General features: G+C 39.3%; 1 protein-coding gene across 1 annotated transcript; it reads left to right on the forward strand.

Moving 5' to 3' along the window:
- The first annotated feature begins 4,619 nt into the window (after positions 1-4,619).
- Positions 4,620-7,658, forward strand: LOC117520890 (leucine-rich repeat-containing protein 15-like). Its single transcript, XM_034182232.1, is given in 3 exon segments — positions 4,620-4,710; positions 5,856-6,889; positions 6,891-7,658. Coding segments are annotated over 2 exon segments (1,119 nt in total). The 5' UTR covers positions 4,620-4,710; positions 5,856-5,869; the 3' UTR covers positions 6,990-7,658.
- The last annotated feature ends 4,526 nt before the right edge of the window (positions 7,659-12,184 follow it).

Genomic DNA, 12,184 nt, shown 5'->3' on the forward strand with positions numbered 1-12,184 from the left:
CCTCCAATATTTTGTTGAAAGGTAACACACCTTCCTGTGTTTATTGTCTTCTCACTCCCAGCCGTCACTCATTTATAAGCCTGGAACAGAGTGACCTCAAAGACAAACCAGACTTCCCTTTATGACATCATCATGACACCACCTATACTAATCACAAATATTTAACTATCAATATACAACCCCTGGCAAAAATTATGGAATCACCGGCCTCGGAAGATGTTCATTCAGTTGTTTAATTTTGTAGAAAAAAAGCAGATCACAGACATGACACAAAACTAAAGTCATTTCAAATGGCAACTTTCTGGCTTTAAGAAATCAGGAAAAAAAATATTATGGCAGTCAGTAACGGTGACTTTTTTAGACCAAGCAGAGGAAAAAAATATGGAATCAATAAATTATGGAATCACCCTGTAAATTTTCATCCCCAAAACTAACACCTGCATCAAATCAGATCTGCTCGTTGACATTGACCCTATGTGTCTTTTTGCAAGGATGTTTTCACAGTTTTTGCTTTATGGCAAGATGCATTATCATCTTGAAAAATGATTTCATCATCCCCAAAACATCCTTTCAATTGTCCAAAATATCAACGTAAACTTGTGCATTTATTGATGATGTAATGACAGCCATCTCCCCAGTGCCTTTACCTGACATGCAGCCCCATATCATCAATGACTGTGGAAATTTACATGTTCTCTTCAGGCAGTCATCTTTATAAATCTCATTGGAACAGCACCAAACAAAAGTTCCAGCATCATCACCTTGCCCAATGCAGATTTGAGATTCATCACTGAATATGACTTTCATCCAGTCATCCACAGTCCACGATTGCTTTTCCTTAGCCCATTGTAACCTTGTTTTTTTCTGTTTAGGTGTTAATGATGGCTTTCGTTTAGCTTTTCTGTATGTAAATCCCATTTCCTTTAGGCAGTTTCTTACAATTCGGTCACAGATGTTGACTCCAGTTTCCTCCCATTCGTTCCTCATTTGTTTTGTTGTGCATTTTTGGATTTTTGAGACATATTGCTTTAAGTTTTCTGTCTTGACACTTTAATGTCTTCCTTGGTCTACCAGTATATTTGCCTTTAACAACCTTCTCATGTTTGTATTTGGTCCAGAGTTTAGACACAGCTGACTGTGAACAACCAACATCTTTTGCAACATTGCGTGATTTACCCTCTTTTAAGAGTTTGATAATCCTCTCCTTTGTTTCAATTGACATCTCTCGTGTTGGAGCCATGATTCATGTCGGTCCACTTGGTGCAACAGCTCTCCAAGGTGTGATCACTCCTTTTTAGATGCAAACTAATGAGCAGATCTGATATGATGCAGGTGTTAGTTTTGGGGATGAGAATTGAGTGATTCCATATTTTTTTTAGCCTGAGACATGTTGAACATGACCTCCAGGTCAAAGAGAAAGATTACACTAATACCATCCCAATCCTGGCCCGCCTCCGTAAACCGGAGTCTCATGGACTCGGCAGCTCTTTAACCCACATTCAGCTTTTCCAGGCATATAAATAAATAAATACACATCTGAACATTTCAACACAGCTCACGGTGCAAAGCATTACTGTCCAGTGGCAGTAAGTTCTTATTTTCTTGGGGGAAACATGATTTGGAGCAAATGTTGCAAATATGCATTTTAAAATAATTTAAAGTTCGTTGTTCATCCACACATACAATAAACAAATTGCATAATACTAATTGTGACTGATTAGATTTGTCATTTTAAGATTTGGTAAAAATTAAAATAATAAAAAATCACAGCCAAACCAACCAAAAAAAAAAAAAAAAAAAAAAGGAACTACACAGCAAACCACCACCACATTTAGGATGGAGGCTGCTCCCCTCTAGGTGGGGCTATTTCACTTCACACTTTTATTATTTATCCACATGTGGCTGATATGTTCTGTAAATCTTTAATAGTTATGAAGATAATACAGTAGTTACTTTAAGTGTCTTCACTCTGAGACACTGACGCTTCCTCCTGGTTTGGTCCTGTTGATTTATTCTGGTCATCAGACGGTTTTCTGCTGGTTTTTGTGGTGAGTTTGTTAAAGTTTGATCTGGCCCACAACCCTAACACTCCTCCTCCCTCTTGTTCCTCCCCCCCCCCCCCCCCCCCCCCCAGTGTGCCTTAACTGACAGAGTGACGTCAGAACACGGCGCCATTTTGGTTCCAACTGCGCTGAAATACTGACAAAATCATTTAACCACATACAGAAACACATCCAGGTACAGGTTCTGTCAAAATAAATATAAAAATAGTTAAGCTATCACATTTACATAAATTTACAATTTATGATGATTTATTTCATTAATTTAAAGCCTGATTTATGCAGCTGCAGCTCTGTAACTCTGTGTCATACAATGACGTATGTGACAGTTTTAAAGTTCTCCATCTCTGGATTTTGCTCTATTCTGGATTAATTTGACCCTCAACAAGCTTTTCTTTCTATCATCATCACCTCCAAATCAAAGGTAAGCTGAACAGTTTCCTCTTTTATCGACTTTGTGCTGTAAATGTGGACTTTTCTGATCCATTTTTTAATCAGCGTGCACACTGTAAAAACTATGATAATATGATGGCAGACGAAGGAGTTAAAGAAGAAAAGTGTCAAATCACAGCCTTTTGTGTTTGATTTACCAGGTGCACGTCAGGCTTCAGGTTAGAGTCTGAACACGGTGTGAAAAAAAATAAACGGTCAGTCTTTTAATCACGGAAATGACTCTGGTCCCACTTTACTCAAATCAGCAAGTGTCAGAGCTGAACTTTAATTTGTACCTCTGTTACTGTGCACATCCAGACTGTTCAGGATTTTTAATGGAAATACATTGTGATCGGACGGGACATTTTATCCGATGTGAGTGAAAAATCCACTGTATAAAAACCGTTACATACGGTGTTTATTACATGGAAAACAATACAAAAACACTTGGTTTAAATCATGACTGCTCAGGAGAGTTTAAAAACAGTTAAGCTATCAAATTTACAATTTATGATGATTTATTTAGTTGCACTTTAATCAGTTCTTTCAGTGTACAAATTAGGTAAATTTTTTTCAATATTACTTTTGGTAACAGAGTTCTTGTCAGGCTTCATGTTTCAACATTGCATTTTATTATTTCTTGTTCAGCAATAAATGCAATTACTAAATGCAATACAGCAAATCTATAATATACAATGCAAAGAACTTCACACATGTAGGTTGAGCCAACATATTAATTGATTAGGCAAATAATAATAAGAATAATAAAGAAGAGGCAAAAATGATAACTCAGGTAGGTCAAAATTTCCTCTGAAATATTTTTTCTGCCAAATGTATTTGATCCATTACCCAAATGTAATCTGCATGCGCACTGCAAAAAAACTATTAAAATATGATGGGAGATGAAGGATTAAAAGCAGCAAAGTGTCAAATCACAGCCTTTTGTGTTTGATTTAACAGGTGCACGTCAGGCTGCAGGTCCGAGTCTGAACACAGTGTGGAAAAAAGTAAGAGTCAGACTTTTAATCACAGAAATGACTCCGGCCCCACATGCAAGGAGTTTTAATGGAAGTACATTGCAATCAGACAGGACATTTTATTCGACCTTTAACAAGATTCCTGACAGCGAGGAGCTGCTCAGCCATCACATGACGTTCAGATTATTTAGACAAAATTCAGATTGACGATTGACGATCTTTAAACATCTTCAAGTCTTTGTTAAAAACCCATTTGTTTGCTCTGGCTTTCGACTCAAGCCAGCTGATTCCTGATTTGGTTATGATTATCATCTTAGCCATTTTGTTCATGTTGTGTTTTTCATTATTGCTATTTTTTTGGGGTGTGTGCAGTACTTTAGGCAGTTTTTCTGTATTAAATGTGCTATACAAATAAATTTGACATTGATATTGACATTGACGTGAATGAAAAATCTGCTGTACAAAATCAGTTGTATACAGTGTTTATGACATGGAAAACAATACAAAAACTTTGGGACTTTTTTTGTCCAGTGACTGTGAATATCTTACTGAACATGGGACTGAACAATAAATTGACCTCTCAAAGCTTTGATGTCGCTTCCATCCCACACGCTGACTTTATTTTCCCAAATGTTTCTTCCTTTTGGATCTGAAGGGAATCTGTACATCTTGAAGCCCTTGTTGTGTCTATTTGTGCCTCCAAACGCACAACAACCCGTCATTTTCAGCCAATAAATAAATTAAATAGCTGGATTTACATAGACACATTAACAGGAAACGCTATTTTGAACCCAAGATGGCACCAGGAGTCATGTGACCAATTTTTTTTGATTGGTCATGTTGCCACTCTCTCAAATAGGCACACTGCTATTCTCCTCCCCCTCCTCCCCTCTCTCTCTCCTCCTCCCTCCCTGTTGTTCCTCTCTCTCCTCCTCCCCTCTCTCTCTCTCCTCCTCCCCTCCCTGTTGTTCCTCTCTCTCCTCCTCCCCTCTCTCTCTCTCCTCCTCCCCTCCCTGTTGTTCCTCTCTCTCCTCCTCCCCTCTCTCTCTCTCCTCCTCCCCTCCCTGTTGTTCCTCTCTCTCCTCCTCCCCTCTCTCTCCTCCTCTCCTCCTCCCCTCCCTCTTGTTTTCCTTCCTCTGGTCTCTTTCCATCACACCAGGTTTGTGGTTCCGTCCCGTCCAGTGTCCACCTGCCTCCGGCTGGATGCTGTCGTCCTGCTCACAGACAGAGGAGTGGCTCTGGTGAGACAAACTCTCTTTACAGCACAAACATTTTTTTTCAGTAAACAGGTTTTATAATCTGATACGAACGATGGTTGTCTGAATTTTGTCTGAATAATCTGAATGTGTTTGAATAATCTGAATTTTGCTATAATAATCTGAACGTCCTGTGATGCCTGAGCAGCTCCTCGCTGTCAGGAATCTTGTTCAATTGTCGGCTGGTTTGAAACAAAATCTGTGTTAAAATTCCAGAGTCAAATATTTCAGAGATGATTTTAACTTCACTTGTCATTTTAACACTGATCTGAACTTTACCAATGTTGAAGTTAGTCAGATTTGATGACATCAGTGCAGTTTAACTCTCAGAAGGTGTTGTTTTAACTCTGCCTATGCACTATGAGTTGTCAGTGGTGTTGATATTGTTGCGTCATAACCAGAAGGTTGTGGGTTCAAACTGAAGCCTTTGTTCCTCTCTGGTATTTGCATATCAACACACAAACCTTTTTAAATCAGTGTTAAAATATTCTTTGTGGCTTGTAAAATTACACTGCAGAGAGTTAAAATCTGAACTCTGGCAAAGTGTTGGATTTTTTCCACTACTGGAAGAGTGTTAATTCATCTCTGAAATGTTTGGAGGTATATAAACTTTGACAAAAGTGTTCAATCACCTCTGGACTTTCTCTTTGGTTTATTCAAAAGCTAAAACACTCTGAACAAACACTAAAAAAATGAGGTGTTACATATAGTGTCCGATAATCCAGTTCTGTCAACTGGTTCCACGAAACCTTCTGTAAATGGGAAAAGCCAAATGTTACAAATTGTTGCAGCAGACTTTTCCCACAACTAGACTGACTAAATATAACGTTTCATTTTTTAGGGTTTATGCATCAAAATGACATGATCTTCTGTTAAGTCAACATGATCTCTGATTCTGAGGACAAAGGTTTTACAAAGTACAGTTCCTGTTCCATGGTACTAGTAGTAGTAGTTGTACTGGGTTAGAGGTGTGGACTGACCACCTGGTAAATGTGTCAGTCATCATTCAGCGGCTGAAGTTAGCACAGAGCTCAGTGTTGTGGTGAGATGGAACAGAACCCTCTGTGGGCTTTGTGAAGATGATCTTCTTGCCGTCTTTAACAGTCACGTCTTCCCTCTGTTGGTTCCAGAGTGCTGCAGAGTGATGAAGGAGTCGGTGCTTCTCCTCATCCTGTTGGTGGAGGTGTCTTCCAGATCCCACAGCAGCCGGTGTGAGTCCGGCTGCGAGTGCCGAGGTGGTCTGAAGATCACCATCTGCTCAAAGGCTCTCCTCGCCCAGCTGCCAGTCCGAATCCCCACCACCACCGAGCTCCTAGACCTGTCCGACAACCGCATCAGTGCCATCCCACAGCGCTCATTCAGGAAGAACTTCAAGCTGAGGGTTCTACTGCTGCAAAACAACAACATCACCTTGTTGGAGTCTGGTTGCTTCTCACAGCTGGAGGTCCTACAGAGGCTGGACCTGAGCTCGAACCAGATCTCTACCCTGAGTGAGGGCTTTTCTATCGGCCTGGCAGTCCTGAGGGAGCTGCAGCTGGCCCACAATCACCTGATGATGCTGGACAGTCAAAGCTTCCAGCACCTGGATGGTCTCCAGAGGCTCAACCTGAGCAGTAACTCCATCCACACCATCCAGATCAGGACATTTGCTTCAATGAGCACTCTGCGGCAGCTCCATCTGAAGGACAATCAGCTGACATCACTGAAAAGCGGGATCTTCTCCATGCTACGATCCCTGGAAGTCCTCAACCTGGGGAACAACCAGATCAGGGAGACTGAGCCGGGTGTCTTCAAGCCCCTTGCCAGCTTGACGTTGCTCAATCTGGCCAACAACAGGTTCTCCTCCCTCTACTTCAAGACATTCCTCAGCATCCACAGTTACAGCGCCCACATCCTGCTGGAGGGGAACCCCTGGAACTGCGACTGCGACCTGCAGAGAGTTTTCTGGAAGCTGCGGACCATCCAGAGGCTCTTTCTCGACGACTACTACAACTTGACCTGCAAGGCACCAGCCGACCTGAAGGACTACCCACTGATAGAAGTGGACGCAGAGCTGTGCGTCGCAGAGACCGTCACCGTGCTCATCATCACCATCACCGTGGTGATAACCGTGGTGGCCGCCATGCTGATGGGAGAGAGGAAGAGGAAGAAGAGGAAGAAACATAAACACTGGACGCAGTACGGGGAACTGTCTGACGACTCGGACTACTGAGCATGCCAACCGCCACCACTGTCTGTTCACATTCATCTTCATGCACACTTGAACCCACAATGGTCCAAAAGACAAAACAACAAACAAAAAACCCAAACACCCCCCCAACACACACACACCCACACACACACATACAACCACACACACACACACACTGGACTTTCTCATAATTCTGAGAGGCAACTGTCACACCACCTGTTGAGGATTAAATCCCACAAGAAAATCTGGATCCCGCATGTACTTAAAGAGCTTTTGGATTTTCTGGATGATGTCAGATTTATATTTTTTGTTTTGAGAGAAAGAGAGAGAGATTTCCCATCTGCTTCTCAAAGACTCTAAAATCAGTTTGAATTATGCTGATGTACGACAACATAAAAATTATTTCTATTTTTTAAATGTAATGGAACAAACACATTTTTTTTTTTCCCTGTGCTTTGGTCTGCATTTGCTCCAGATCACAACTGACCGCAAAACACAATCCAGAGGGATTTAGAAAAATTTAAAATATTTCACACTGATGATCCAATTTGAGAATTTGTCACATTTGTAATAAAATTAAACCAGTGTTTTAATTTCCCTGCATGAAGTCAAGTGTGTAAAATAATTAATCAGTTTGTGTCCTGTTAAGACAACCTGTTTTTGATATTATTTTTCAAAGTAAAAAAAAAAAAATATATATATAAAGAGGTTAATAATGAGTTCTCATTTATTTACCTCTTTAATGACGACACAGTCTAACACTGCCCCCTGCAGGCAATTATGATCATTATGATGTTCCGCATTATTTGGTCTTTAATTAAATTGAAGCGTCAGATTTCTGATAGTTTATGTTTACAGTTTTTGCTGCTTTTTTTTTTACACACATTTTGCAAAATTTGGCTCACTGTGTCAAAACTCTACACATAAGCAAGAAAACACTTGTCAAACTCACAGCTCTGATGAAACCTGACAATCAAAACCTAACAATCTCTTCTAAAAAGGTCATTCTGTCAACAAAATGATTCACACATGCACCATTTTGAAACACTTTTAAATCAACAGCAACACACTTATGTGTTTTACACAAAACACTGAAGTCAATATATTTTTAGTTACTTTTCGTCAAACAAGAGCTGAAAGTTACAGTAGTTAACAACAAAAGTGTCATTTCCCTGTTTTTATTTATTTTACAAAGAAATAGAAATGTCTTACAAATACCTAAAGAAAGACAGAGTACTGTACAGTTCAAATTCAAAACACAAATCAAGACAATGAAAACAAGTGTTTCCAGTACTGTAGTTTATATACATAGTACCAGTAACATCAGAGTGATACTGCACTCGACAGTACTATCCACTGTGTGGGGGGCTGAGGTTTGAGTGGACAGTTTGTCCACACGCTAAAAAAAATGAACCGCTGTCTCAGAAGAAATGATATCGCAATTTGCATAGATTTTCTTAAGTTATTTTACTGTAACTTCACCATGTAAAGTTATTTCAACTTAAATAACTAGAGAAGTCTTGTGGCATTATGAATGAACTTAAATAAAAGAAAAAATATATGCAAATTGTTCCATCAATGTTTCTCATTGAGACAGCACCTTTTTTTAGAGTGCAGCTTCCCTCAGTGTGAGGCCGAGGTTGATCACATGGTCCACCAAAGTTGCTTGAATTTCATTTGAACCATTTCTCCTTCTTGCTCTTCTGTGTCCTTGTCCACATATCTCTTTGTCTTCTTCCTCTGTCTCTGGGTCTTACCGCCTCTGTGACTGCAGATTTGACTAAATGTCTTACCTGAGCTCTATTTGTAGAGTCAAAGGTCAGACTGATTGGTGGTGAGTTTTCTGTGCGAGTGTTTCTGTGCGAGTGTTTTCAGATATAATTTCCAATTACCAGATGTGTTTTGCATTTTTATTAGTGTTTTCCAGTGATAACAAGATATTTTATCTTTGAGTTTAGTGTTTACTGTAGGAAACTGTAATGTTTTGCAAGAACTGTGTTGAAGAATTGCAAGTAAAGTGCAAAGCAGAAAATGTGTTTAAGGTTTTGTCACATTGTGTTTTACCTGTTGTTACAAGAACAGTTGGATTTGAAGTTTTAGTCTAAGCATTCGCTTTTTGTGTGTAAGCAGTTGGCAAAAACTGTAATAACACATCACATACCAAATGTATGTATGGAAGCCCGTTTGTGCCACTTGAAGAAAATTGCGAGATAGTATCTCGCAATTCTGACTTATTATCTCACAATTCTGAGATACTATCTTGCAATTCTGACTTATTATCTCACAATTCTGACTTATCTCACAATTCTGAGATACTATCTCGCAATTCTGAGTTACTATCTTGCAATTCTGAGTTACTATCTTGCAATTCTGACTTATTATCTCACAATTCTGAGATACTATCTTGCAATTCTGAGTTACTATCTTGCAATTCTGAGTTACTATCTTGCAATTCTGAGTTACTATCTTGCAATTCTGACTTATTATCTCACAATTCTGAGATACTATCTCGCAATTCTGACTTACTATCTCGCAATTCTGAGTTACTATCTTGCAATTCTGACTTATCTCACAACTCTGACTTATTATCTCACAATTCTGAGTTACTATCTTGCAATTCTGACTTATTATCTCACAATTCTGAGATACTATCTCGCAATTCTGACTTATTATCTTGCAATTCTGAGTTACTATCTTGCAATTCTGAGATACTTTACGTTACAAAATGCATTGCCCCCTACCCCACATGGTCATTCCATGGAGTTGATCATTGAAAGCTATTTTCGGCGTGGTTTCACAAACAGTGAGATTCGGACGCTATTACATGAGGAGCATGACATTGAAATAAGCCTCCAAACTTTACAAAGAACTTTGGCAAGGAACCATCTCTGGCGCAGGCGAAATAATACTATCTTAGACTTGTGACATACTATCTCGCAATTAATCAAAAAAAACTTTTTTTTTCAAGTGCCACAAATGGGCTTCCATAATCATGTGGGGTAGGGGGCAATGCATTTCATAACATAAAGTATCTCAGAATTGCAAAATAGTAACTCAGAATTGTGAGATAATAAGTCAGAATTGCGAAATAGTATCTCAGAATTGCAAGATAAGTCAGAATTGTGAGATAGTAACTCAGAATTGTGAGATAATAAGTCAGAATTGTGAGATAACTCAGAATAGAAGGAGAGAGCATATTTCACCCATATTGGCCTCTCTTCATTGGCTTCCTGTTAATTCTAGAATAGAATTTAAAATTGTTCTTCTTACTTATAAGGTTTTGAATAATCAGGTCCCATCTTATCTTAGGGACCTCATAGTACCATATCACCCCAATAGAGTGCTTCGCTCTCAGACTGCAGGCTTACTTGTAGTTCCTAGGGTTTGTAAGAGTAGAATGGGAGGCAGAGCCTTCAGCTTTCAGGCTCCTCTCCTGTGGAACCAGCTCCCAATTCAGATCAGGGAGACAGACACCCTCTCTACTTTTAAGATTAGGCTTAAAACTTTCCTTTTTGCTAAAGCTTATAGTTAGGGCTGGATCAGGTGACCCTGAACCATCCCTTAGTTATGCTGCTATAGACTTAGACTGCTGGGGGGTTCCCATGATGCACTGAGTGTTTCTTTCTCTTTTTGCTCTGTATGCACCACTCTGCATTTAATCATTAGTGATTGATCTCTGCTCCCCTCCTCAGCATGTCTTTTTCCTGGTTCTCTCCCTCAGCCCCAACCAGTCCCAGCAGAAGACTGCCCCTCCCTGAGCCTGGTTCTGCTGGAGGTTTCTTCCTGTTAAAAGGGAGTTTTTCCTTCCCACTGTCGCCAAGTGCTTGCTTACAGGGGGTCGTTTTGACCGTTGGGGTTTTTACATAATTATTGTATGGCCTTGTCTTACAATATAAAGCGCCTTGGGGCAACTGTTTGTTGTGATTTGGCGCTATATAAATAAAATTGTTTGATTGATTGATTGATAATCAGCATCTTGATATGGCACACCTGTGAGGTGGGATGGATTATCTCAGCAAAGGAGAAGTGCTCACTATCACAGATTTAGACTGGTTTGTGAACAATATTTGAGGGAAATGGTGATATTGTGTATGTGGAAAAAGTTTTAGATCTTTGAGTTCATCATACAAAATGGGAGCAAAACCAAAAGTGTTGCGTTTATATTTTTGTTGAGTGTAAATAAAATTGATTTGATTTGAATTGTGAGATAAGTCAGAATTGCGAGATAGTAACTCAAAATTGTGAGATAAGTCAGAATTGCGACATAGTAACTCAGAATTGCGAGATAGTAACTCAGAATTGTGAGATAATAAGTCAGAATTGCGAGATAGTAACTCAGAATTGTGAGATAATGTCAGATTTGTGAGATAAGTCAGAATTGTGAGATAATGTCAGATTTGTGAGATAAGTCAGAATTGTGAGATAGTAACTCAGAATTGTGAGATAATAAGTCAGAATTGCGAGATAGTAACTCAGAATTGTGAGATAATAAGTCAGGAATGCGAGATAGTAACTCAGAATTGTGAGATAAGGCAGAATTGCGAGATAGTAACTCAGAATTGTGAGATAAGGCAGAATTGTGAGATAAGTCTGAATTGCGAGATAGTAACTCAGAATTGTGAGATAATAAGTCAGAATTGCGAGATAGTAACTCAGAATTGTGAGATAAGAAGTCAGAATTGCGAGATAGTAACTCAGAATTGTGAGATAAGAAGTCAGAATTGTGAGATAATAAGTCAGAATTGCGAGATAGTAACTCAGAATTGCGAGATAATAAGTCAGAATTGCGAGATAGTAACTCAGAATTGCGAGATAAGTCAGAATTGCGAGATAGTAACTCAGAATTGTGAGATAAGTCAGAATTGCGAGATAGTAACTCGGAATTGTGAGATAAGTCTGAACTGTGAGATAAGAAGTCAGAATTGCGAGATAGTAACTCGGAATTGTAAGATAATAAGTCAGAATTGCGAGATAGTAACTTGGAATTGTAAGATAATAAGTCAGAATTGCGAGATACTATTTCGCAATTAATCAAAAAACCTTTTTTTCAAGTGGCACAAACGGGCTTCCATCAAAAAACCTTTTTTCAAGTGGCACAAAGTGGCACAAACGGGCTTCCATAGTCGACAACTCATTCGGACATAAAAATAAACAGCGGACCACGGTACCGTGTTTTACAAAATAAAACCAGGACGCGCTGTAAGAATAAGGGCTTTTATTTTGAAACGAACGTCCGGGTGGAGCTTTTTTTGGGTGACTTGATGCTGG

Source organism: Thalassophryne amazonica, chromosome 1, assembly GCF_902500255.1.
Source record: "Thalassophryne amazonica chromosome 1, fThaAma1.1, whole genome shotgun sequence".
Lineage (NCBI taxonomy): Eukaryota > Metazoa > Chordata > Actinopteri > Batrachoidiformes > Batrachoididae > Thalassophryne > Thalassophryne amazonica.